The sequence below is a fragment of the Danio rerio genome, chromosome 4 (genome assembly GCF_052040795.2).
Source record: "Danio rerio strain M-AB ecotype USA chromosome 4, GRCz13ab, whole genome shotgun sequence".
Taxonomy (NCBI): Eukaryota; Metazoa; Chordata; class Actinopteri; order Cypriniformes; family Danionidae; genus Danio; species Danio rerio.
Window position 1 is genome coordinate 59,593,415 of NC_141024.2, and position 23,080 is coordinate 59,616,494.

At 33.9% G+C, this 23,080-nt stretch overlaps 2 protein-coding genes and 1 long non-coding RNA gene across 5 annotated transcripts in view; 2 read left to right on the top strand and 1 right to left on the bottom strand.

The window, feature by feature from the left end:
• Positions 1-18,489, bottom strand: part of LOC110439541 (NACHT, LRR and PYD domains-containing protein 3-like) — a 601,035-nt gene extending 582,546 nt beyond the window's left edge. The window contains exons 1-5 of one of the 2 annotated variants that reach the window (XM_088649683.1): positions 18,386-18,489; positions 3,792-3,903; positions 2,960-3,064; positions 2,297-2,381; positions 439-634 (exon numbers count right to left, since the gene is read on the bottom strand). In XM_088649683.1, the coding sequence (XP_088505809.1) occupies positions 439-634; positions 2,297-2,381; positions 2,960-3,064; positions 3,792-3,835 (430 nt within the window). In that variant the 5' untranslated portion in view covers positions 3,836-3,903; positions 18,386-18,489. The remainder of the gene's footprint in view (positions 1-438; positions 635-2,296; positions 2,382-2,959; positions 3,065-3,791; positions 3,904-18,385) is intronic. The other variant, NM_001445197.1, reaches the window with a different exon arrangement.
• On the top strand, positions 6,553-11,077 carry LOC148682276 (uncharacterized). Its single transcript, XR_015942860.1, has 3 exons — positions 6,553-7,907; positions 8,193-8,318; positions 9,276-11,077. It is a non-coding gene; the product is annotated as an uncharacterized LOC148682276 (long non-coding RNA).
• LOC147845109 (uncharacterized) lies at positions 12,887-23,080 on the top strand. 2 transcript variants are annotated; one of them, XM_087250613.1, is made up of 8 exons: positions 12,887-12,952; positions 19,816-19,944; positions 21,874-21,944; positions 22,071-22,247; positions 22,379-22,437; positions 22,518-22,568; positions 22,695-22,763; positions 22,850-23,080. In XM_087250613.1, the coding sequence occupies exons 3-8, from the start codon at positions 21,917-21,919 to the stop codon at positions 23,012-23,014; spliced, it is 549 nt and encodes a 182-aa protein (XP_087106739.1). In that variant the 5' UTR covers positions 12,887-12,952; positions 19,816-19,944; positions 21,874-21,916; the 3' UTR covers positions 23,015-23,080. The 2 variants fall into 2 exon arrangements, with proteins under 2 accessions (XP_087106739.1, XP_087106740.1); XM_087250614.2 differs by having other exon boundaries at positions 22,695-23,080.

The window sequence follows — 23,080 nt, forward strand, 5'->3', positions numbered from 1 at the left end:
AACTTTTAGGCATTTTTTTGCTATTTCTGTGGATAAATTTGTAAAATATCTGCAGATTACTGCATGATTTTGGGAATATCATAATTTTGGGATTATCATAAATAAAAACTAAATATATAAAATACACAAAAAATAACACCTTTTTAACTTGTAAAATAATAATATTTAATGTTTACAATACAAATCAAATTAGATTCACTTAGTTGCTAAACAAAGTAAGTCATATAACAGATCTACTAAAGGACAGAAAATATGACTTTACCAACTGTACTGTACATAAATCAAATGAACATTTTCCTATTTGTCAACAATATTACTAAAATTAATTAAAAACGAAATAAATAAAAATGCGCACAAGTGAATAAATAGACTCAATGATGGGCTAAAAATCTGTGTAAATCTGCAGGTTTCGTGTGGGTCTATCCATGAGTCTCTTACCCTGGAGAGTATCAGCAGCTTGATCTTGCTTCATCTCTCTCAGGAAGAAGAGTGTGAGATCAAGAGCTGCTTCTGTGATTCTGCTTCTGTTCTCATTAAAGTCCTTTACAAACTCTTGTCTGTTTTCTGCTTGTAAGATTTTCTTAAATTTCTCCAGTTCATTCCTCATAAATCTGATCATTTTGCTCTCAAGATTCTATGAGTGAAGAAACGAGAAAAACAACATTTAACCAAAACATTCATTTGCATACAGTTCCACAAACTACTAAAGAATTAAAAATACATTATAATACATAATACTACAGGACAGTTCTTTATTTTATTGGCTGATCAACAATCTAGGGTGTGCACTTATTCTCAGATAAAGTAGATTCAGACAGGCATTGAGCACATTTATAATTCCTGAATGATTTTAATTATTTCACAGCTACAGGAGCCAAAAGTCACATCAAAACACAACAGAAGGTTTTGGATTTGTAAGATAAGGATTTGAAATGATTTGTCTTATTAACAGGAGCTGTTTGAGGACAAAAAGCTGTAGATGTCTGTAATACAACATCTGAACAGTGGCATTAAGTGTGGAAACATCAGCATCTCAGAAAGCATGTTTTTTGTGTGTTTAAAATGACTAATAATTTGTGTGTGTTTAAACTCTAATAGAGACATAAACATTGATGTTTTGGCTAAAACAAGGCTTACATTTGTCTGTCAGTAAAAGTTTAATAGTCATGAAAGAATAGCCCAAACTAGACTAGTCATCAAATACACATGAATGAATGACTACACGTGTGAATTGTGTCTAATCTTTGTATTGATAGTCTAGATTTGGATTACTGTTAGATTTTCACCAAAAGCTCAAGCATAGCCTTTAGTCAAGCCATCCTCAATTGGACATCTATTAAACAAAAATGACATAGTGGGATATGCAGAATAATTGACTAATCTGTTCATTTATTAGAAAATAATGCACACAGAGGTGTAACGGCGACTCCACGAGTATCACAGATGTGCATTATTGTATAATAATTCAATGTACTGGTCACTGATTCCTTAATAATTTAATCGCTCTACATTTTATTTAAGCGGTATGTTTTTAAATAACTATTTATTTTTATTTATAATTGTTACTGCCCAAACTCAAAACTGGCTCGAATAACAACAACAATCAAGGTTTGAGCCGAACATATGGAAGACACAGACGTTTGAATGGTTAAATTGACGTTCCATCAATATGTTTAATTTTCCATAACTCATAAGTTTTCAAAAATTGACAAAACATTAACAAAATCAAGTAGACAGGTAGGGAAGCTAAGGTAAACAGGTCTCTGACTATACTGCTTTAAATGGACAGATCTTACCTAAACTCGCGTGAAAGGAATAAAAATAGGTGAGTCTTCCGGGCCACTGCTTACCTTCACTAAACTAAATAAATAACAAAACGTGACTATGAAAAATAAACCCCTACCTGCTACAAAACAAAGTATCAAAATAAACAAACTAGTTAACACATTACGAATTAAGAATCAAAAGATTAACAGGAACAAAACACTAAATGGAGCGGCATCTAGATGAATGATCGCCGGGCATGCGGAGCACTGCCAGCCAGACCGCCTGAGCGCAAGCCACCACCGAGCTGAGGGAGGGCGAGAGACTGCAAGATAGAGAGAGAGAGACAGAGACGCCATTGCTGTCAGCCTTATATAGTGGGAATCCCCTGTGACGTCACGGACGTCATCCAATCCTGGATAAGTTGGGTAAACAATCCTCCTAGAACTCGATCACAGGCACAAACCGGCAATAAATAAATAGATTAAAGAAAACAGACCCACGTAACAATAAAAAAACAAAAAATTTACACCTGGAAGATGGACTGGAGATTGTCTGTGAAACTCTTTTGTCTCCTGTGAGTCTCGTCTCCTGAATATGGTAACTCATATTCAACACTGTTAACAAATAAAACTACTGTAATAATACATTTAGAGGCAAACACATACAGATATATCTTACAAACACTGAAAATAATGCATGTAGTGCTCATAATAAGGAGACAGTGGACAGATTTGTTACTTGAGTTTTCTGTTACATTGAGCTGAGAAATCACAGTTAATTGTATCTGTCATTACAAAGAACTGTCAATCACAAAGTCATTATTAGAAAGTAGCTTTGAAATAAACATTTGATTTACAGTTCATTATTACACAAACTTTTTGCTACAAAACAACACAGCTACATTTACCTTCTAAAGCTTGACCTTTATTTAGATATACTTACAAAACAATATAGTTAAAAACTTCTTCAAAACATCTTTCATGTTCCACAAATGAAATAATTGACAGAAATCTAATATATTAATATTTAATGAAAGATCCTCTGAATAAGAAGTCAGGTGTCTATAAATGTCTTAATCACCAAGTCATTTGATTATTTTAAACAACTGATTTATTCAGGAATGACTCTCTTTACTGAATTGTTGGTTTACACAAAACTGTTGATGTGAGCAATAATGTAAAACACACAATACCTTTGTGCAGATGATGGTGTTTTCCCACTGAAGTTTAGTGGATTCCTTTTTGACCGGTCACTCTTCAGAGACACAGAGCTGGACACACATGATCCTGATCTCACACTGAACACACAAACACACCAGAGGAATAAACTGCAGGACAAACTTCAGTCTCCTTTAATAGTTTATCAGACAAATATGAGTTTGTTCAGTTTAATTAAGGGCAAACTAATTATTGGCTCAAACATAAAAAAACAAAACATTAATATAAATTAGTATAATCTCTAGGTAGAAAAGACAAAAATAAATAAAATTTCCTTAACAGAACTACACACTAAGTTTAACATGTATATCTTTATTAATCTGTGTGTATTGTTCAAATGTAGCACCCTTTTGTTATGTTTGTGGCTGTTTTTACCCCCAATGACTTCATATAGTGAAGCAATATCAGCATCTGATCATGAAGTCTTGATTGGTGCTGGTTGGAAATAATTTTACTGTTGATCATCAGTTGTCAGCATTAACCCTTTAGATCAGCCTGAGCTAAACAGTTTCTGCATTGTAGTTCAGTGGAGTGAAAGAGCAGATTATAGTGAGTGTGTGTGCACAAACACACTTACTGTGTTTACTGTGTTCTGACAGCTGAGGGGCTTATTTTAAGTTTCTCAGACATATCAAGACAAGCGTGCAAAGGTCTCGCTCACTCCATATTACTCCATATAAACTAACTCCATATTCTCCAACATTTTTCACCAAGAACCAGCTAAGAAGAAAACTGTACCCCCATTTGACCAATTGATCAGGCAAAAAAGAAAGTGTTGAAATAATGGTGTAAAAACAGAGTCAATACCTGTGTTTCTCTGAGAGAGAGTCCTTTACTTGCCACTCTGCCATACTGCAGCTAAAACACCAATGCAGACATTAGCAGAGCTTTGAGGAAACATTCAGCCGCTGACCATCACCTGGAGATGACAATATACTGAGATGAAGAACAGCACACTTTATAGCAATCAATGCTCACTTCACTAACACCGCACTGAAACAGATCACATGATGAGGGACAACACAAACTGACTTTCAGTCATCTCACAGCAGATAAATATGCTTTATATAAAAAAAAAAAAAAAAAAAAAAAAATATATATATATATATATATATATATATATATATATATATATATATATATATATATATATATATATATATAAACTCTTAACATTAATGCAGTTGCAGGGATGAACAATAAGGATTGGATCCAACATGCGAGATGTTCAGCACAGTAGACAGAATCATTACTGATCAGTCCAGTGCTGTCTTGTCACTAAAGTTTTATTTGCCTGTGACTATTTGTCAGTTTAGTGCACATACAGTCTTAGAATCAAGAAACATTTGTGCTTTTAAGCCTTTAAATGCTACCTTCTCTGTGAAGTCGTGAACACCATATTGCTTTTCAGGTTCCTCTTATCTGACTGAATGTTGATTTGTATTGATTTATTAATAATCTCAGCTTAGTGAGCCACTTTTTGTTAAATAATAATCAAATACCTGCACATTTTCCACACTGTTTTTTTGTTTGCAGAACAATACAAATTTTACTCATTATACATTTATCAACATTTCAAAAATATTTAACAATTGTTTTTCAAGATCTTTGAAAAAATGTAGTTAAATCAGAATTGTATTTTTTTTATTGTTTGTTATTTAAAGTATTTAAAGAAACGTTATGCTTAATTTAAAAAAAAGTGTATGTATACAGCTGATCGAAAAGTGTATGTTTTATCTTTTGACACATTATTTAAAACATGTGGCTGAAGGATAGCTATTTTTTTATTTATGTGGCCAAAAATATTCTGGCAGGGCAAGTAAAAATCTAAACCACTGGCCGAGTAGAAAAAAGCCTTAGCGTTAAACCCTGAGTTCGTTAAATAAGATAAGATTAAAAAATATTTTACATTTGATATATGCATATTATTTGTCACGATAACTTCCGTTTTAGCCAACTAATTATTTGTTTACTGACTTAGCAGTTAGTTAGTATTAAAACGTTAACAGTGAAATGCAGTTTAATGCAGCTCTGCTTTCACTTTCGATTTCCTGACTCTCTTTTAAAAGCTTATTTTGTGCTGAATGAGTCAAAAATTATCGAGTCAGTCTCACATAGAAGAGCACAAAAACTTTCAATGGATTAAAAAATGTGAGTTTTTTTTGACAGTGTGTTAAATTCACCGTGTTTTGGCTCAGAGTTTAATCAGTGAATAAAAATGCTAATTGACTGTCTTCCAACAAGGGGCGCCCGTAGACCAGCCGAAATAGGGCTTTTGCCTTGGTTACTGCAGTAAACAAAACAGTGAAACGCAGGAGGATTTTTAACAGAGCAAAGACATTTTTACAGTATGTCTGACAATATTTTTTCTTCTGGAGAAAGTCTTATTTGTTTTATTTCGGCTAGAATAAAAGAAGTTTTTAATTTTTTAAACACCATTTTAGGGACAAAATTATTAGCCCCTTTAAGCTATATTTTTTTCTCGATAGTCTACAGAACAAACCATCATTATACAATAACTTACCTAATTACCCTAACCTGCCTAGTTAACCTAATTAACCTAGTGAAGCCTTTAAATATCACTTTAAACTGTACAGAAGTGCCTTGAAAAATATCTAGTAAAATTTTATTTACTGTTATCATGGCTAAGATAAAATAAATCAGTTATTAGAAATGAGATATTAAAACTATTATGATTAGAAATGTGTTGAATAAATCTTCTCTCCGTTAAACAGAAATTGGGGAAAAAAATAAACAAGCGGTCTAATTATTCAGGGGTACACTATTCACTATTCAACTGTGGGGAGTCAACGGATCGGTACATAACCGAACAAGCCACAGACCATGTTATCCTTAAAAGATTGGTTGGTGCCTACAGGTCTGATCTTCTATTTCATTTTCAAAGCAATCCACAGGCACCCAGCAAAAGGCAATCCACAGGACGACTATCCAGTCAACATCACAGTTGCGTGTTAATTAACTTTACACCTTAAAACAATAAGAGGCTCTACAATCAAAAACCCACCAAACCGGTTTTTGAGAAGTACCTTTTGGTTCGCGTGCCCTTTGGCGTCTGCAAGGAATACACATTCTCAGGCAGACACAGAAGCGATCAGAAACGCTTCCAGAGTTTAATGGACATTTAAGTAAAACAGTTTATTTGAGTAATGTACGTTTGCTTTATGTTTCTGTAGGTTTTTGTGTGTACATGTTCCATGTGTTTAACAAAACTGTTATGGATAGTTATTGAGTAATAGCCCTCAGTGACAAATGAAATCTACAGAATGTTTGTGAAATACTTCATGTTTGGTATCGATTGAAAGCTAGGAACATTTCAAATGCATTGGTTTATATAAAGAAACCATACTATGAAAAGTGTCGATGTTATAAGACTTTATTTTAACCACTATGCTATCAAAGCAGCACCCACACCAGGTGTCAACCCGGCCTCCTAGAGGGCAGAATTGGGGTGTGACTCCACCCCGCACCTTCTCTGATTGGACAAGTATTGTGTAGACCCAGCCTCTACCAAAGCCTATAAAACTTTGAACAAAGGAATTTCATCGTCGTCTTTTGCCGGTCATCTTTGCCAGTCGTCACCGCTGCCCGGACGTCGCTCTTCTCGTGCTGTGGCCGTTACATCGCCTCGCCGGAAGCCTCGTTACATCACAGAGCAGACCGCGACCTTCACTTGCTGCCGGCTCGACCCCCGATCTGCTTGTGCAACCGCTTCAACAACAAGCCATCGGGTCAACACATCCAAACTCTGAAACTCATCATAACTACAGGAACCCAGGAAGGACTTCGAACGCCGCTTTGTCCAACATCCGTATCCCTAGCAACCGACTAAGGAAACCCCTCTTCACCGACAAGGGAATTCCATCACGTCACTGAAGTTGCTAGCTGACCAATCAGCTTCGCCGAGATTTCCCTTTGGACCAGTCGAGGAAACCAAAAATTGCATCAGAACGCAAGTAGCACAAACAAGGTTTCTACCCATTACTGAATCTGGTGTGAATTATGTTTAAGTAGTAAAGAATAGCGAAATTCTCTGCTTTTATGGTTTCTCTCAGGTTGCAATGCTAACCCAGCCGGCACACGACCGACCTTCAACGTTGAAATATGGTTGAAATAAGGTTAGATGTGTTTTGAACGTTGAAATAATGTTGATAGAACGTTTAATGTTGAACGGTTGAAAAACAGCCTGCATATGACAAGGCTTCAACGTTGAAATGTGGTTGAAAATACGTCAGTTGTTGCTTTAATGTTGAAACAATGTTGAATGATAAATGGTTGAAAAAAGTTACAGAAATCCTTGTACAAATCAACGTTGACATTTTTTTTATCATGATCTGTATGTTAAATTAACGTCATGGCTTCACCCAATATTCAACATGTTTGGTTACCATGGTATCGGAGGACTCGGCGCAAGCGGCCGCGCGCAGCGCTTCACTTCACTTAATTACAAACACCTGACCTGCAGTGCAGCAGAATTCACAGGTAAGCGTGTTTTTAGATGCTTTAATGTTTTATTTACCCCCCGATTTTGTTTTACACACAGTGTATCTCAAATGTGACTTAGTGTAGTGTTTCGAATTTTGAAGCATTTAAAACTTTCCAGTTTGGTTTAGTTTGCGCTCCGGTGACGCAGATAACCTCGAGGTAATGTCACATGTTTAACGTTAGTCTAAATGAGCGTTTTTATGGCAAATTCAAAGCGATAAACTCCAAACGCAGCTTAAAGTTACTGAGCAACGTTATAAAACAATATCATTTTTATACGCTGTATAATTAGTGTTATTATTACAAAGTGAATTGCTTTCGTTTCACTGTTGTTGTTGTTTTTGCTTTTAGACATGTAACTTAACATACTCCAGAGACGCACTAACTTGCACAGCATTGAATGGAAAAGGCTTTGTCCATGTAAGTTTACTTTACCTTTAACTAAGCTAGCCTATCTGTTAAATCTTCTTGGTGCTTTGGTTTTGATATTCTCTTTCTAATCTGTTTGTTTATTGATTGTTAGGCTATGTTGTGATATTATATTGTTATATCGATATTATTATTGTGAAATCATGTTGTGATGTTACTATGTGACAGTATTGAGGAGCAAATATGTATTTAGTGAGAAATTAATGTTTAAATTACACTTTGTATAGTAGCAGATAAGAGGTGAAATGGGTTTTAACTTTCTGGGTTTTCTGGAAGGTCCAGTTGAGGGCATCAAGAACACGCAGATAGCCTAAACCTGTGTCAGCCTGGACAGACTGCAGTTCTGCTACTCCACGCCAAGGCTTTTGTATGGATGTCTGACTACTACAGTGTTCTCTAAAGGTATTAGGAGCAAAACAACAGCACCCGTTACAGTGAAATTTGTATTCATAAAAATAGTGATACATGTGTAGCAGGTCCAGTACATGTGATGTCATTGAGAAGTTGTTTTTATTAAATGTCATTAAAACAAATAAATAAACATGCTATTTAAATAAATCTAAATATTAAAAACTTGAGGATTAAGATGAGAAATGAAATGCATCATCTGTCTTGCGAAAAGGGTCTACTTAAGAATTCTGGTGTTTCCCAACTGAAAGGGATAATTCACCCAAGAATGAAAATTTACTCACATTTTACTCCCCAAATGGTTTAAAACCATTATGAGTTTATTTTGTTGAACACAAAAGAGGCTATTCTGAAAAAAAACTCAAAACCTGTAAACATTGACCTCCATAGTAGAAAAAAATACTATAGAAGTCAATGGTTATAGATTTGCAGCTTTCTTCAAAATATCTTCTTTTGTGTCCAATGTGGTCAGTAAATGACGACAGAATACAAATTTTAAACTATCCCTTTAATTTTCTGTCCTACATGCAGACTTTTGCAGAAGTGCTACTCCTTTTAGAGTTTTTCTCAACCATATGTCTAAAAAGCTTTAAACAGCTTTTACAGTACATGTAATGGTTCACAACAACTTGTAATTATTAGATGCGTTTAATGTTTCATGATTCTTTACTGCAGCCTTTGTTAAAAAAAAAAAAAAGAAATTTTTTCGAGAATCTGAAATTTGAATTCTGGAAATGCTGGCACCGGTGGTGGCGAAGGGCTTCCTGACGATATCACACCTAATTCTTCACTTCTCTTAGTTAGGAATATTCAGATGTATGAGTCAAAATTATTGAGTGTGGCGATTATTATAAGACAAATTTGGATTCAATAAAAAATAAATATTTGAATTTCACTTTGTATAATAGCAGAAACCAACTTAATTGTAACCTCGTATTTCATTTATTGCAGGTTTTCTGGAAGCTCCATTTGAGGGCATCAAGGACATACTGATGGCCTAAACCAGTGTCAGCCTAGACAGACAGACATCTATTGCAGTTCTGCTACACAAGACCAAACTCTCTGCATTTGTATGGATATCTGACTAGTACAGTGTTCTCTGAAGGTATAACTGGAGCTAAACAACAGCATCTGTTACAGTGAAATTTGTGTTCATAAAAGATAGTGATATATGTGTAACAGGTCCAGTACATTTGTCATAAAGGTTAAATCACAGTAAGTACTATAAAAATAACTTGTTTGCCTTTGCCACAACAGGTCATGGTGTGTGCTTACCTGTAGTAAACACACACGCTGATCTGATGCGGGAGAGATATATGCAAACATATTTGTATTTACTGTTTTGTTTTGCCTCACTAAAGTGTTGTTGGAGCTTGGTATGTTCACAGTTGAAATCACTGAAGTCACATGGAACATTTTGACAATGTGTTTTGTGCCTTATCTGGACAATGAGCATCTTGGGACCATTGCTGTCTGTAGAGGATGAGGAGCATTTAATCTAAAATATTTTAGTTTGTGTTCTGAAGATTAACAGGTCTCTGGGATGACACAAGTACTTAATTACAGAACCTATATGAACAGTTAATGTGACATGTAATAGTGAAATAGTGGTCCTACATTCACAAATGTAAGCCATTATTATAAGACCCCTGTGAACATGCAATTTTTATGATACTAATAATAATGGAATAACTAATTGCTATTACTGTTGTGTTTGTGAGAGAGAATCAAACCATATATTCTACACATTTTCTTGATGATTTACTGAAATATTTGTCTATGTTCCACTGTCACAGGTGCTCAGTTTTGCTGCAGTAATGCTAAACACAATAGATGTACTTTATGCAAAAAAAAAAAAAAAAACTACTAAATATTTACCATGCAGACCTGCAAAGTGAAGGAGTAATGTCAGGTTTAGATTATAGCATGAGTTTTCACTATTGTGAATGTGAAGCCATTCATTCACAATGAATTGGAATAGCAAACCTCATTATTGATTTTGTAGGAAACTAACCTGGTGTTTGAGAAATAAATATGTATTTACCTGCTAGACTGATATAGATGTTTTAGTGTTTTACACTTGATTCTTTGTCCCCAGTGCCATCTTTTACCTCAAGTGTTTCTCCCAACCTATAAAACCTCAAACAGATGTAATGTATTTCACTTGTGATTCTTAGTTGTGAGTGATGTTTTTTATTTTATTTTTTTACTGCAGCCACTTTAAAAATGGGTATTTTGTAAACTTTGTAAACAGAATTGTATTTTGGAGACTGTGATGGTTGAAGCGTAGTTTAGTTACTTAGTTTAATTTAGTTAGCATCTGTCTTTCTGAAGACGGTAACACTTTACAAAAAGGTTGTATTAGTAAGTGTTAATGTATTTACTAACATGAACAAAGAACAATGAATCTTTCATATAAAGAAAGTACAGTTCATGTCAGCTCAGTGCATTAATGTTAACAAGCATACATTTTGATTTTAATAGCATCGGGACATATTTCAATTAATTAAATGATTAATAAATGCTGTACAAGTATTTGTTCTTTGTTCATGTTAGTAAACATTAACTAACTTTAATTCATGAAACCTAATTAAAAAGTGACTCTTTAATTGTATGCCTTTTTCTGTATTTGAGTGTACAGCATGTATAGTAACCTGCATGGTTTTGATTAACTGTATGCTGTAAATGTTGCTGTATATTTAGAATAAATGAAATAATGAGGTGTGTATTAAATAAATTGATACACAGGCTAAGTTGTGTATTTTTGTCGTGTATTTTTATTAGTAAAAATTTGTTTGCTATATTTATGGACTTTGCGTTGTAAGTAATTTCTATTTAACTTGCGTTGAAATGTATGACGGTGAAACAACGTCACGGTATCAACGTTGATCCAATTTGCAAAATCGAAAGGTAATTCAACCTTCATTCAACGTCTACAAAACGACCACAATTCACCCATGAAGAAGGTAAGAGTGAAACAACGTTGTGATTTCAACTGTGAATCACCGGTGGTGGTCCGACGGTGAAACAACGTCACTATATAAACGTTGATCCAATTTGCAAAATCGAAAGGTAATTCAACGTTGATCCAACCATAGACCTGACGTTGATTCAACGTTGAATCACCGTTGAAATGCCGGCTGGGAAGAACTTAGCAAAGGCTAGAAGTTTAATCCACTCAGCCAAAACTCTCCTCAAACTGCTTGTGCGTGTGTGTATGTATGTGCGTTTGTTTGTTTTAAGTAGATTAGTACTTTGTGTTATAAAGTAGCAATAAACTTTTGTTTCGTTTTAAGATCCGTGTTGGTGTGTTGTGTGCTTTATAAGTTAATGCCTCAGCTTCAGATACTGCTACCTTGCTCATTAAATAATTAGATACTGTTTTTATATTGTTATTGTTGGCCACGTAATAATATAATACGGAATTGCTTTACACTAAACGTTCTATTTGCTGGACAAATACTTAAGTTAAGTGCAAGCTTTAAATAATTCTATGTGAATCATGTTCGAATCTTTGATTCGAATCCCCAAAGTTTAAACATGATTTAAACCAAAGAGCTGATTCTTACACAACTGTTAGTGTACTGTTATTCAACTGTACACTAACAGCATGAATTAAGTATTCTCGCAAGTAGATTACACACAAAATCAATGCAAAAGCGTAATTCTCAAAAACAACATGACAGTGTGTTATTTTACTATGGCGTCTGCTGGTTTGCGCACTAATCCAGGACTCCACACCCTTCCGACAGCAATGGCACGGCCCGACTACGAGCGCAGAAAAGAAAAATGAAAAATCACAATAATTTGTCATTATTTAAGTTTGTTCTGGGGTCCATTCTTCGTACCTCGCTTAAATGATCTAAGATGATTTGACAGATCCTGGATCTTTTAATCTTGATAACTGATCTCTCGCTAATTTGGTTCTTCAAGCAAGTTCGCGAATCAGATTAGAATGTCAGGATGAACTGATCTGAGATCGCTGCGTGTGTTGTGAACAGTGTTGGGGAGTAACTAGTTACATGTAACGGTGTTACGTAATTTAATTACAAAATAAAAGTAACAGTAATTCGTTACAGTTACTGAGAAAAATATGTAATTAAATTACAGTTACTTTTGAAAATGTAAAAAATTACAAATGGGGTTACATATAATATTTTTCCTTAAAAATCTAGGATAGGTTGAATAATATTAATCTATTTATTTGCCTGTTTTTAATATGCAGGATGCCTTCTGCTAAAGCCATTTATTAAAGTGCGGATGCTTTTGATTTGCGGCGCAACCACGGGCGTAAATCCCTTGGGGAACATGTTCATTGTCCCCCTCACCAAATAAAATATATAAATATATATAAAAACACTCTCTATTTTATATATTTTATATATATAAAAATATATGTTTGTATATATAAAAATATATGTTTGTATACCTAAAATTATTGTCTAAGTAGAAAAAACACCCAGCATTTATTATTTAAAACGCATTTAGAAAGAGTTCGCCCCCGATTCCTCATAGTGGTTTGATCCACTGCCGGGAGCGCGTCTCACCTACTCACGCAGCCTGTCACAGCAGACCGACAGACAGATACACGAGTTAGGTGTGTGGCTACAGGCCAATGTTGAATTTCAGTAAGTATAGTGTATTAATCACATTAAATAAAGCGATTCTCTACAATGTAATTAATGCAGAATCATTCATAAATTAGTTGCGGCAAAAATGCTGATTACTGATGTCCATGAATCGGCTGTATTAGCGGTTAAAGTTACTCATGTAGGTAATGTATGCTTGTATAAGTTAGCTTGTTGCTAATTGCATTGCAACGTAACACTCCAAAGCCGTTTCCCATGCATTGTTTCATTTGTGACGACTTGGCATAATGTTAACTTTACATTTACGCCCACAATTAGCATATTGTTTATCTGTGGATTTGCTAAATGAGCACTGTGTGCTACATCCAAACCAACCCCACTGTATTTTTGTATAATCAATTTCAGTTCTGTTCTTAAGTGACTAAATTAATTTAAAATATAAAATGTCCTTGTTTTTATTGTTGTGATGATTTTTATGATAGTTTTTCGTTCTTTATGTAAAGCAAAATGTGCTACAGTATAAATAAACTTGCATTGCAGTGTCACGGACTAGATAAAATGATTAAGGTAGAGTTGGTTTTATATTCGCACATTCTTTCAGTGGCTGCTCCATACATTGTTTACCATAGTACTTTGTATATTCAAACTGAAATCCCATGTAAGTTTGACTTCAAAACAACATTAATAATGATAATATATTTTATTTGTATAGCACTTTTCCTACCTACATGCTACTCAAAGCACTTCACAAATAACAAACAGGCATTGCAAAATAAACCAAATAAAAACATTTATAGACAAATGAAGTAAAATATATACTCAGATAAAAGCATACATGTACACCCATATATGCATACATCTACTCAATCACACACAATATTCTTTACATACATGCACACACCATACATAATATATACATAAACCTACACAATATACATAAATTGCATAAACTTCACAAACTGTTATATTCATACGCAATTTTAAAAAGGTGTGTCTTAACAAGCTTTTTTAAAAACATCAATTCTGGGGGATTCTTTCACTTTATTTGGGAGACAATTGCAAATTTTTACAGCATAGTGACTAAAAAAAGTTCCGCCAGATCGCATCAGATTTACAGAGTGAAATTCTAAAAGTCGAGCGCTAGAAGAGCGTAGCAAACGGTTTGGATTATATTTTGATAAGCAGTCAGAAAAGTAAGAAGGTGTCATGTTGTGTAGTGCCTTAAACTAATAAAATAATCTTAAAATCTATTCTATTAATGCTGGTGTGATATGTTCTTGTGTCTTCAATTTCATTAAAACTCTGGTTGCTGTATTTTGTATCAGTTACAACGTCTTTATAGAACCTATAGGTAAACAATATAATATTAGCACTATTTAATTGGTTGTAAACAATGCTGTACTTTGATGGTTGTTGGTTGCTAATATGATTTTACTATTTAGATTTTCCAATGAATACTCTTCTGAGATTATATTATTAATGAGAGACTGAATGTGCGAATATAAAACCAACTTTACCTCAATGATAAAATGACAGAGAAAAGGACAATGGACATAAGATAATTTTTTAGTGCACCTAAACAACAAGTACAAAAAGTTCACATATTAAGCAATTTGGCTATCAGAATGAGTTCTTATGAAAATACTAATGTCACATTATCAATCACAGGCAGAGGAGAAAAAAAATGATTGAGGAACAGGCAGAGCAGGGTCAGTCAGATGTACAGTGTCAGGTAAGGGTGTTGAGCTTTATTGAAGGGATAATGACAGTTCTTTTGGGGTGAACAATTTCTTTTTTATGTTTTCGGAGTTGTGGCTGTTTAGCAGATGAACCTAACAGGCTCACTGATTTACAATATGATCTGCCAATTTAACAAGTGTAATGTAAACAAGTTAGTTATTATGATAATGGAAAATGTCTTTTCCTGCATTTATTCTGCTTCAGGAGTCAGTTTGTTGACTGTAAACAACACAACAAACAATGCAATAAATAGTTTTCAAGAAAAATTTGCTGTCATTGAACCTGAGAAAAACTTTGAAAATAACTATAATGTAGTCTCCATGCTGTAATATGAACAATAAAACCATTTTTAACTGTGGGGACATTTCTTTAGAAGTACAATTTGGCTGTATTATTTGTGTCCACTTCAAAAAATTGCTCAAAAGAAATTTTATATTTATTGTCATCCCTAATGTTAAATCAAATTAATGCTCATGGGCACACCACATCTAATCCTCTTTGCCATTGAAAAGCATGAGGAAGCATCTGCAGGTGTGTAAGCTAGCCTTTCCTTGTTTTATAAAAGCAAAAATGTTTTTTGTCAGTATCGTGAGTGCACAGAAATAAAAGCAGACTCTTTCATTTCCAATTATATGTTATGACTAACAAAGTTATCGATTTGGGAATTTCAGGGCATCAGCAGACTCCTCTGACCAAAGTGATGTTATCACATTTAACAGTGTTGCTAGCTTAACTACATTTCTCAGTAGAGTGGCGGTAGCGTCGCTAAAAAATCAAATAGCTTTTCACAGTAGCGAAGCTATTTTATTAGTGAAGTAGCGCAGTAGTGTCCAAACAAGCTACACTTACAGATCGCGGATCAATACTGTTTTAAATGTGTAACACCTGGTTTTATTGGATTTTATTGTTTTTGCTGTTATGTACTATAATTTATTCCTGTTTAGTACAGCATATTAGTTACAGTAAATAATTAAAATGAACAGTTCTGCCTTATATGTTTCATTGGCAGTTTTATTGATCACTAAGATGCGATTGAATTGAATTTGTGGCTTCGATATAAAAAATGAAAATTGCACAAATTAGATGTATTTTTTATTGCAAATGCCACATAAATCACCTGCACAACTAGTTAAAATTTTGATTTTTGTAACAACAGTAAACATGTTTTTGTGATAAGGTCTGGTTTTGTGGAGGCTCTACTTTAAATTTGAATTAATGAAATTAATTTTATTGAAGTGATGAAAGCTTTTGAGATTTCAACTGTAAATGGAGCTAATGTAAGCTCACTCCTGCTCTGTATAAATGCTTGAAAATTTAGTTGAAAATGTTTATTAGAAAATTAAAAGTAATCAAAAAGTAATCCAATGTAATTAGTTACTTTACTTTTATAAAGTAATCGAACATTACTGTAACTTATTACATTTTAAATAGGGTAATTTGTAATCTGTAATTTATTACATTTCCAAAGTAACCTTCCCAACACTGGTTGTGAAGGACAGATCTATCGATCCTCAAAATCATGATTAGCAATGCAACGATTGGCTGACGGCACAGCAGCATAATGACATCATCTGATTAATATTCAATTATCTATGTGAGCAAAATTATCCTACATCAAATTAGCAGTAAACGGTTTGTTAAATATGACACGCAATAACTTTACACATTTGTTATGAGCTGCAGGCTTTACACGTTCATGTTTCAAGAGTATTCATCGTATTTCAATGTATATCAGTGTATTTAGTTCTACATTTAGAGAGGATTTTCCTTATTATAGTAGCCATTTTTTTAATCAGTGTAAAGAATAACTAGTTGTTTACAAAAACATTTTGATATTGGTAAAGGCATCTGCAACTTTTGTGAAGCATTAAATCACTGGCATATTAACTGTCAAAACATGTTCATGACTGCATAAATGTATTATTGCTTTCAAAAAGTCACATATTGTGCATTTCTATTATACAAAATTTGTACTAAAGCGATCTAAAAAAGTTCATATCAATTTCTCTTTGCACCACCAGGTGGCAGTTGAAGAAGATTTCTATTCTCTCAGTGTGAAGTATTTTCTAAGTGTAAAGCAGTTAATTTTCTCTTTACAAAATGTATGTAGTGTTTGCAGCAAACATGCCAGCCTGTGTTAAAAATACAGTGATATGTCTGTGTAAGATGAGTATGCCTGCACAGGAGCAACACTAGGAGAAGGCTACTGAATGGCTGATTGTGTAGAATAACTGAATATGTAAAGCACTGATTATTTATGTTAAATACTTGTATGAAGGTATATGTGTCAGAAGTTAGAATGAGTAACATATTATCAAGTGATTATGCTTTCATGACAATGTATGTAAACACTTAATCCTTTTGCATAAGTTGCATCTATGGAGAGAGAACTTTGGTGTCAAAACAGTTGCTGACACAGACCTGTAACATCACTGTTGACATGAGCTAGTGGGCTGAGAGCCAAGAATAGCAGGACCCCTTAGACTAGAAACCTATTCAAAAATGGTCAAGAGTTAAAAAGAGACTTAGGGGTGTGTCAAATAATCCTGTATAAAAATTGTAACAAACACACTGAAACTTTAGAAGGTGCAGGAGAGACTTCAGAAGGTGTCCAGGAGAGACTTCAGAATGCTCTGGGGTCTGCTCTGCTCTTTCTCGGCTTTATTATGGAGAATAAAGTCTATTTTCTGATATTCAAAACCTCCGGTCTGATAATTTCTAATTGATGAAAAGTGGAATTTACGACACAGTCTTTGTACTTTCATTTCTAAAGTGCAGATTGCATAAGTTTTATTAATATGTATAACTTTAAAATATTTACCATTGTCCCAAGTGTAACTTCTACTGTAAGAAAATATTAGAATTCGGTACATACTTTCTGTATTATCTTTGCTTGAACTGAGCCGATCTAATCCTGTTTATATGAATTGAACCTGCTCCCGATCAGTTTTGACCTAGCAGAACTGTTGCTATGACAACAACTCTCAGATCAGCTTTGAAGAACGAAACGGTCCTGGATCGTGTCAAATCGTCAATATCCAAATCCAGCTAACTGAGTAATCCACGTACAAAGAACCGACCCCTGAGATCAGATTCAAATGCAACAACACAAACTTGTATAATTGAAAATTAAACCGAGTGACAATTATCTTTTGTTGAAGTACTCAGAAAAAATGGAAAATGAAAGTTTGAAATGCATTTTTCATTTGTTTAATTTTGACGGCGTGAATTGAACAAAGCACTGCAAAGCGTTACACGGATCTACAGACCTCTGACACCTCATATTTCACATTTGATGTATGATATATGTATATAGTTTATTAAGATAAGATCAGGTTAAGCCAATTGCTCGTTTATATATTAAGTTTGTTAGTTGGCAGTAAAAACGTCTGCTGACAAATACATTTTAAGGAACGTCAGCAGTTTTTCTTCCTGTTTAACTATTAGGGCTGGTTTAACTTGTCTTTCAATTTCATAACTGTAAATTTAAAGTTATATTTTCTGCTGATTTATCGAGTGAGCATGATATTAATGATTAAAAACAATTTCATAACATTAAGAAATAAAGTGTTCAGACACAGTGTTAAAATGTCCATATTTTACACCATGATCAAACAGTGTTTGAGGCTTTGAGCATCAGGATCAGACAGACATTTAAATCAAATTTATCACTTACATGTTTAAAATCCCTTCATCCACAAATAAACGCAATGGTAGAAGTATCAAACTTACATGCAGAAGTACAGAAGCTCTTGTGCAGCAGAAACACAATCTGAGCTCTTGACTCTCTCTGAGCTTTGACTCTTTCAGTTCTTCTTCCTTTTCTTCTTCTTCCTGGTTTATTGCCTGTCAGGAACTCAACTTGGAAAGTGCATTACTGCCACAACCAGACTGGAACACTTCTTAAAACCCATGTAGATCTAAAAAAGACTGCAGTTTTATAAATACAACCTTTTCTAATGCTTTGGAAAGAACTGGAAGTTTTAATGTACAGTGCATCCGGAAAGTTTTCATAGCGTTTTAACTTTTGCACTTTTTTTTTTTTGTTACAGCCTTATTCCAGAATAGATTAAATATATTCAATCCCTCAAATTCTACACACGTTACCTAAAAATTACAATGTGAAAAATATATATATTTGAAATCGTTGCAAATTTATAAAAAAAAATAAAATAAAAAAAAAAAAAAAAAACTGAAAATAACATGGCCTACTCTGGCCCCACATCAGATAACAACAACTTTTTAGAGATGCTTTCATAATTGAGAAAGCACCATACATACAATGTTCCTGTGAGCTTTAAAAACATGTTTTAGGAAGCCAGGTTTCTTTACAGTTGTGTTTAAAATATTCAGTTGTAATAGTTTTAAACCATTCAAGCTGCATTAGATGAAAGAGAAGCTAATTCAGTATGGAGCACATATTTCTGTGTGCATCACACGTCTTAGCACGCATTACCAAATGCACTTCTCTTTTATATCATTTCATGCAGTTTTAGCTTAAGTGATACAATAGAAAGTCTTAAAGAAGGCAAACAGTTCAGCATCACTGAGTAGGATATTCGGGAGATGCATTTAGGCCCGCTTAAACATTACAGCCTATTTCTCATATAAAGAGCAAATATTAAAGCGCATATTGTAGGTTAAAAAAACTATTTAAAAAAAGGTAGAATCATTTGTGAAAATACTCTATAATACTATAAAATACCATATAAAAATGTTTTACGAAGCGCAGGGGCACAAATAAAAAAAAAAGTCTGTTTTCCCTCTTTCGGAAAATCCGCTTTTTTTTTAAACCACCTCGGTGACGTCAGAAAGGAGACTGATCTGACAGGCGCATGCTGTTAACAGTGAAGTAGAGTAGCACTGGTTGTTAGTTTTGGTGAAAATTATCATCATCGTAGTATATTATTGCATTTATGGGAACTGCACAAACTCCAGCCTGTCACCATATCAAGTCCACAAGTTCCCCATTGCTATTTTAGTTCATTTGTGTTAGTAAAATGGGATGAATCCGATAAGTACAAGCTTTCAAATCAGTAAGCATGATTATTTGAGTAATTAGAAGCAACGCAATGTGTTTATGTTGGAGTAGCCTGCAGTACAGCACTTTGTACAGCTTTTGTTTAGCTAATTAATTTATTGTCATGTGGTGTGTTTATAAGGCGTTGGGAGACGCATCTGCAGCAGTGATGCTGACTAGGAGCTGAAGGCTTTCTCTCCACGGGCCTCTCACTCAACTGTGCTTCCCTTTGGCTCACAGAGTAGCCTCAGACCCTCACCTTATTCATCAGGTAGATTATTATATTATATCTTAATTATACATGGTATTATCTGTTTACAAAAAGTAATAGAAGGGCAAAAAATTACTGGAATATTTCTATATAAGGCAGGCAGGTAAAACTCAAACATTTCCTTTGACTTCCTTTTTTATATACTGTAAACCATTGAATTGCATTGTATCTATTTTCCTACTATAAAAGTCAATGGTTACAGGTTTTCTGCTTTCTTCAAAATATATTCTTTTGTGATCAACAGAAGAAAGAAAGTCATAAAAGTTTGGAACCACTTGAAGAAGCGTAAAAATATTCTGTAGTCAATGAGGAAAGGCACTTTATATTCACATATGAGGAATATTCATCTAGTAGAAGAAAAACAACATTTGAAAAACTGAAGTTTGGGTAACACTATAATAACTACACACTATAAGCCATTTATTAAGCATTAGCATCTAATGAATTTATTATCTGTTAAGCATTAACTCTACATTAATAAACATTAGTAAGCAGTTTATAACTGCAGCTACAAATGCTGTACTCTTGACTTACAACCACAATTATAATGTGCTTAATAATTCTACTTTCATACTTTGTTAATGATTTACTTTTCATTCCTAAATTAAGTATTGCATTATTTACAAACCATTTGTATTTAAGAGAGGTTAGAGGTTTTTAAAATCATTCAGAATGAGTTAGTAACTGATTAATAAACTATTGAAATCAATGCTCTTTAGTTTCTGTTACTGGTAAGTATTAATACTTATAGATGATCAATACTAGCTTTGCTATTGCCAGATAAGATTTCGTTATCTTACATATCTGTCTGTAAGCCACCTCTGGTTTCACCATGAACCTGCTCTGTTCTCCCTCACAATAGAGTTAAATTACGCTTCTCTGACTGCTGTTCTGTCTGCTGGTCTGTCCAAAGCCTTATAATTGTATGGCTGTGGTCCGTCGTTTGTGTGAGTTTCTCAGAATATCTTATCTCGGCATCCAAATGCGCACCGTGATCAGGGGCCTGTTTCAGTAAGGAGGTTCAAACAACTCGGAGTTTAAACTGGAACTCTGAGTTGATTTACCGAGAGATTAAAAACTCTGAGTTTTCGGTTTCAGAACAGCTGATCTGAGTTGGGTCAATCAACTTTGAGTAGACCAACTCAGAGTTAAGTGCGCACACTGTGACTATAAAAAGGCATTATCTATGGAGTGCAGATATTACGAGTCACCATGGAAAGATATGAAAAAAAGAGATCAGCATTTTTTTTCTCCAGCGGAACTAGATGTGCTCATGCAAGCCTATGGCAAATATGAGCATATATTTAAAAAAATGAATTGATGCACCACTGCATCAGCGAAACAGAGACAGTTAGCGTGGGAAAACATAGCTGCTCAAGTTAATGCGTAAGTTTACATTTAAAATATTTAAAGTATTTGATTATTTTAGCATTTTAAGTAAATTGAAGTTTTATTTGAAAACGAGGGTAATTTTGCAGCTATTTATTTGAAGCAGATGTTATTGCATTACATTACATTAAATAGGCTACTGCATAGTTTCTACAACAATTTTTTACAAAACAAGAATGCATAAGCCTATAACTTTAACTTACTGTTCAGTAGAATTTTTTTATTTAATGTTCCGACTTTTACACGCATTGATCAGTTTAAGATAAACTTTTTAAAATTGACATTTAAAAGTGTGTGTCTGTCTTTTTTTATGAATCGAGAGATAAAGGTTGATATGACATTTAGAATGTAAGCAGTATAAAAAAATAGTTTTTAGAACGAGTAATAATCTCATTAATGTAGTTACAGCACATGTCCCTGTCAAAGGTCAGTTTATTTAAGCTAATTATATATTATCATTTTTGTATTTTTATTTTTGCTATAATATGAAAGGTAAAAATTAAAACTATGGTATTAAATCTAATTGTAATTTTCATGTAGGTGCAATCCTGCAGGCATTAAAAGAACATGGCAGCAGCTGAAAATGAAATATAAAAACATAATTCAATCAGGTAAGGTTTGATAATGTCATAATTTTTTTTTAACAAATGAAATTTATCATGTAAATGCCAATAAATGTGTAATGGTATTTATGCAGTGCTTTTTTTATTTTTTTTTTTTATTGGACGTCTCTTCAGCCAACAGAAAGAAGGCAGAGGCTCGCAAGACAGGAGGAGGCCCTGCACCACAACCCCTTACTAATGCTGAGGAGATGGCCCTGAGTCAGAACACTGGAAGGCCAGTGGCTGAGGGAATACCTACAGGGTGTTCTTCAGAGCCTGTTACTCCCCAGGACACAAGTGCCTACATACAATGTAAAAGGGCTACACACACACACAGATATAAATATATATATATATATATATATATATATATATATATATATATATATATATATATATATATATATATAAATTTACTTTCATTTTTGCATTGGTCTCAATAGATTGTGATGGCAATATCTGCCTTTTGGAGCCTACTTTCTTAACAAATCCCCAGGCAGTTGTAAGTATCCTAATTTCTTGTGTATTGAGTAGGCTAAGTAATAGTATAAAGTGTGCTCAACCAAATGCTCATTTGCTCAGGATGAAGTGGATGATGACACCATTTCTGCTCATACAGAGAGGCCTATAGAGGTAATTTTATGTCTGTAGGCATCAAACAATCTGTACAATCAACTCCTCACATTTTTGTGTTCAGTAAGCTATGTAAGTATCTCTAAGTATAAACATATTCTTGTCTTCCCCATCACCACCTTCCAGAGTGAGGAACAACAGGAAGAGGAGGTGGAGGAGGAGGGTCCATCTACTTCTTCTGCGCACATGAACACAGTTCAGTGATGTACAGTAAATGCCAGAGTTTAATTCAATGGAAGTCATGTACAACATAACGTAACCCTAAACTACTGTGTTTTCAGTTACCAGTAAAGCAGTTATATAGGCTGCATCTGCTAAAACAAATTGAAAAAACTAATAAAGAAATGATATACTTGGATCGGCAGATCCTAAAGAGCGATTTGGAAATCGAGATCCTGAAACACAAGCTACAGGTAAGGTGTATATTGTTTTTTAGTGGATTATGAAAAAGTTTGAAAAGAATACAGAAATTTAACAGTTGCTTTTTAATTTGTAGGAAATAAAGAAGACTA

What these genes read in the sequence shown, in the direction of transcription:
- LOC147845109 (XM_087250613.1), top strand. Translation starts at nt 21,917, where the DNA reads ATGAAATATAAAAACATAATTCAATCAG. An exon ending in TAAAAACATAATTCAATCAG is followed by an intron (nt 21,945 to 22,070) that starts GTAAGGTTTGAT and finishes ACGTCTCTTCAG; the next exon opens with CCAACAGAAAGAAGGCAGAG. An exon ending in CTTCTGCGCACATGAACACA is followed by an intron (nt 22,764 to 22,849) that starts GTTCAGTGATGT and finishes CTGTGTTTTCAG; the next exon opens with TTACCAGTAAAGCAGTTATA.